Source organism: Galeopterus variegatus, unplaced genomic scaffold (assembly GCF_000696425.1).
Source record: "Galeopterus variegatus unplaced genomic scaffold, G_variegatus-3.0.2 Scaffold1704, whole genome shotgun sequence".
Taxonomy (NCBI): Eukaryota; Metazoa; Chordata; class Mammalia; order Dermoptera; family Cynocephalidae; genus Galeopterus; species Galeopterus variegatus.
The window spans coordinates 145,745-148,346 of NW_007727815.1; the positions used below are offsets into that span (position 1 = coordinate 145,745).

General features: G+C 52.0%; 1 protein-coding gene across 3 annotated transcripts in view; it reads right to left on the reverse strand.

Moving 5' to 3' along the window:
- DHRS11 (dehydrogenase/reductase (SDR family) member 11) overlaps positions 1-547 on the reverse strand; it is a 9,721-nt gene extending 9,174 nt beyond the window's left edge. For 2 of the 3 annotated variants that reach the window (XM_008578506.1, XM_008578507.1), the window contains exon 1: positions 245-500. In XM_008578506.1, coding sequence (XP_008576728.1) covers positions 245-391 — 147 coding nt within the window. In that variant the 5' untranslated portion in view covers positions 392-500. Of the gene's footprint in view, positions 1-244 lie in introns of all 3 variants that reach the window. The other variant, XM_008578505.1, reaches the window with a different exon arrangement.
- Positions 548-2,602: the final 2,055 nt, after the last annotated feature.

Sequence of the window (2,602 nt, forward strand, 5' to 3'; positions counted from 1 at the left end):
GGCAAAAAAAAAAAAAAAAAAAAAAAAAAAAAAAAAAAAAAGACGGGACTTCGGCGAAGGAAGGAGCCTGCCCTAAGGGATCCAAGAGGCCTTCCGTGCCAATCACTCCTGCCCCTGAGCCCCGTTGCAAATGGCCCTGGGGGTGGCGGCCAAGTGAGGGCAGCCCCTCCCCCTTCCCCACCAGGGCTCTACCCCTCAGAAACGACGCCGGCCAGAGCGTCCCGGCTCCCTGGCCAGGCCTTACCTCGATGTTGCCCACGGTGCGGGCACAACCCACCACCTTCAGTCCTTGCTGGACAAGGGCCCGGGCCACGGCTGCGCCGATGCCCCCCGAGGCTCCCGTCACCAGTGCCAGGCGGTGACGCCACCGCTCCATGCCGGCCCTGGCCATGGTCCCGAGCCGCCCGCCCACCTCGCTTGGCGAGCAGGGCACTTGGATCGCAGAGCTCCGCCCCGGGTCGCAGAAGCTCGACCGTTCTCTAGCCACCTTCGCGGTAGCAGCCGCCGACCTGATCTTGTCGGAGCCGCGCCTCGACCCACCCCCATCCTGGCCGACCTCCGGCCGGGGCTCCACCCTCCGGTCCTCGACGCTCGGCCTCATCCCGCCCGAAGACGGCCGCGCCCGCGGCCCCGCCCCTTCCGGCCCCTCCCCCGGCTGGGGAAACCGCTGGGGTGCCTGCAGGCGCGGAGGTTCTGGCCGCTTGTGGTCCTGCTTCCCCTGTGAGCTCTTCCCTTTGGGGCAGGTAAGACGAGGGTTAAGGGACACCTGCTCCAGTTCCAAGGATGCACATACTCAGGCCTCCTGCTTAGTTTCCTTACCCTGTTCCTGACGCCTAAAACCAGGATGAGGAATTAAGGGCACTTAAGGTGACTCCAACGCCCTCCCAAACCAGCCAGGAGCTGATTCTGGAAAGGATTCAGCCCAGAAAAGGCCTAGTGTTTCCGCCGTCAATGCTGGGTGACCTTGGGAAGGACTCTTATTACCCCTACCTGATCCCTTCGCCTTCTTAGCCAAGGAGAACTGAATAGTTAAGAATGGAAACACTCCCAAGCACAAGTATATTATATTTGGGGATTCTGTCCCTAATGATCCTCCTGTCTCCACCTGTCCTAGACCCCACTCCACCCCCATTGTAGCAAATGTATCAGTGTTTACCAAAGATTAAAGCAATAGCTAACACTTATTGACAGCTGTGTGGCAGGCACTTTTAAGCACTTTAAAAATACCAAGTAATCTGCGCAAACACACTCTGAGATAGTACCTATTAATATCTTCACTTTTAAAATGAGTATAGTGATAAAGAGATGAAGCATGGTTTGGACTGCACGCAGTGCAGTCTTAGGCCAGGGATGTGTTCCTAAACAGTCTTCATTCCATTCTTCCTTCCTGGGTTGTTGGTTTTGTTCGGAGTGGAGCTAGCTTTGCTCTTTGACCTCTCAGGGAGTTCCAACAAAGTGCTGAAACTCTGCATTCTCAATATAGCCATCCTTCCAAAGAAAAAGCATCTCTGAATAACTGGATTCCCTCTCCAGCAAGCAATGGAGTAAGTAATGAATGTGACTGGTTTATTCATTCAACAAATACGCATTTGCCTATCCTTTGGCCCCAAGGGTAAAGACAAAAACAAAACAAAACTAGCCTTGTTTTTAAGGATCTCAAAAGAACACTTGGCTGTAACAGTGGTGGAGAGGGGACTAGCCTCAGAGCCAAGGGCTGTGGTAGGCCCATAGTCATTTTTTACGGATTCAAGGATGAAAGCAAACAAGGGTCAGAAAGGAATCATGACTCATTTGACCTTTGCCCCAATTCCTATACAACACTTATTTAAGAGACAACTCAGGAGAGATCAAAGAAATGCCACCAATTATGAACAATCTGAGCTTCTACTGTTGTCCACTTGACATCTGATTAAAAATCTAAGTGGTAGAAAGCCCATAAAATTCACTCCATTCCCACTGCACAGAGGTATTGACTATTCCACCCCTTGTCTGCTGCCCACCAAGTACTATCAACATGTAGATACAAAGCTCTAAGCATGTGTGCTTATTAAGTTGGATGCCTCAACCTTTTAAATGGCAGCAAAATGCTACTCCTGAGGAAAATCTCCTTTAGTACTCACAGGCAGCTTGTGACAGCAGTTAACTGTAAGGCTATAGTGACTATTGTTGGAAACCAGATAAGGCTGAACATGCACTTACACAGACCACAATGTGGTTAGCTCTCAGTGCAGCCTTCTGATCCCAGTCTTACAAACTGAGTTAATTACTTATCATGCAACCCTTGGTTGAAATGCTGCCAAGTTTTGTTTTCATTCTTCTAGGTCAATAAGAACTTCTGAATTTAAGAGGTGGTTCAAGGGCCGGCCCGGTGGCGCACTGGATAGTGCACCGCTTGGGAGGTGTGGCGGCGCTCCCACCCGAGGGTTCGGATCCCACATACAGACCGGTTCCCGCTCACTGGCTGAGCGAGGCGCGGGAGCGACACCGAGGGTTGCGATCCCGTTGCCGGTCCCGGTCCGGTACGGGGGCGACACTGAGGGTTGCGATCCGTTGCCGGACATGGAAAAAGACAAAAAAAAAAAAAAAAAAAAAAAAAGGGGGG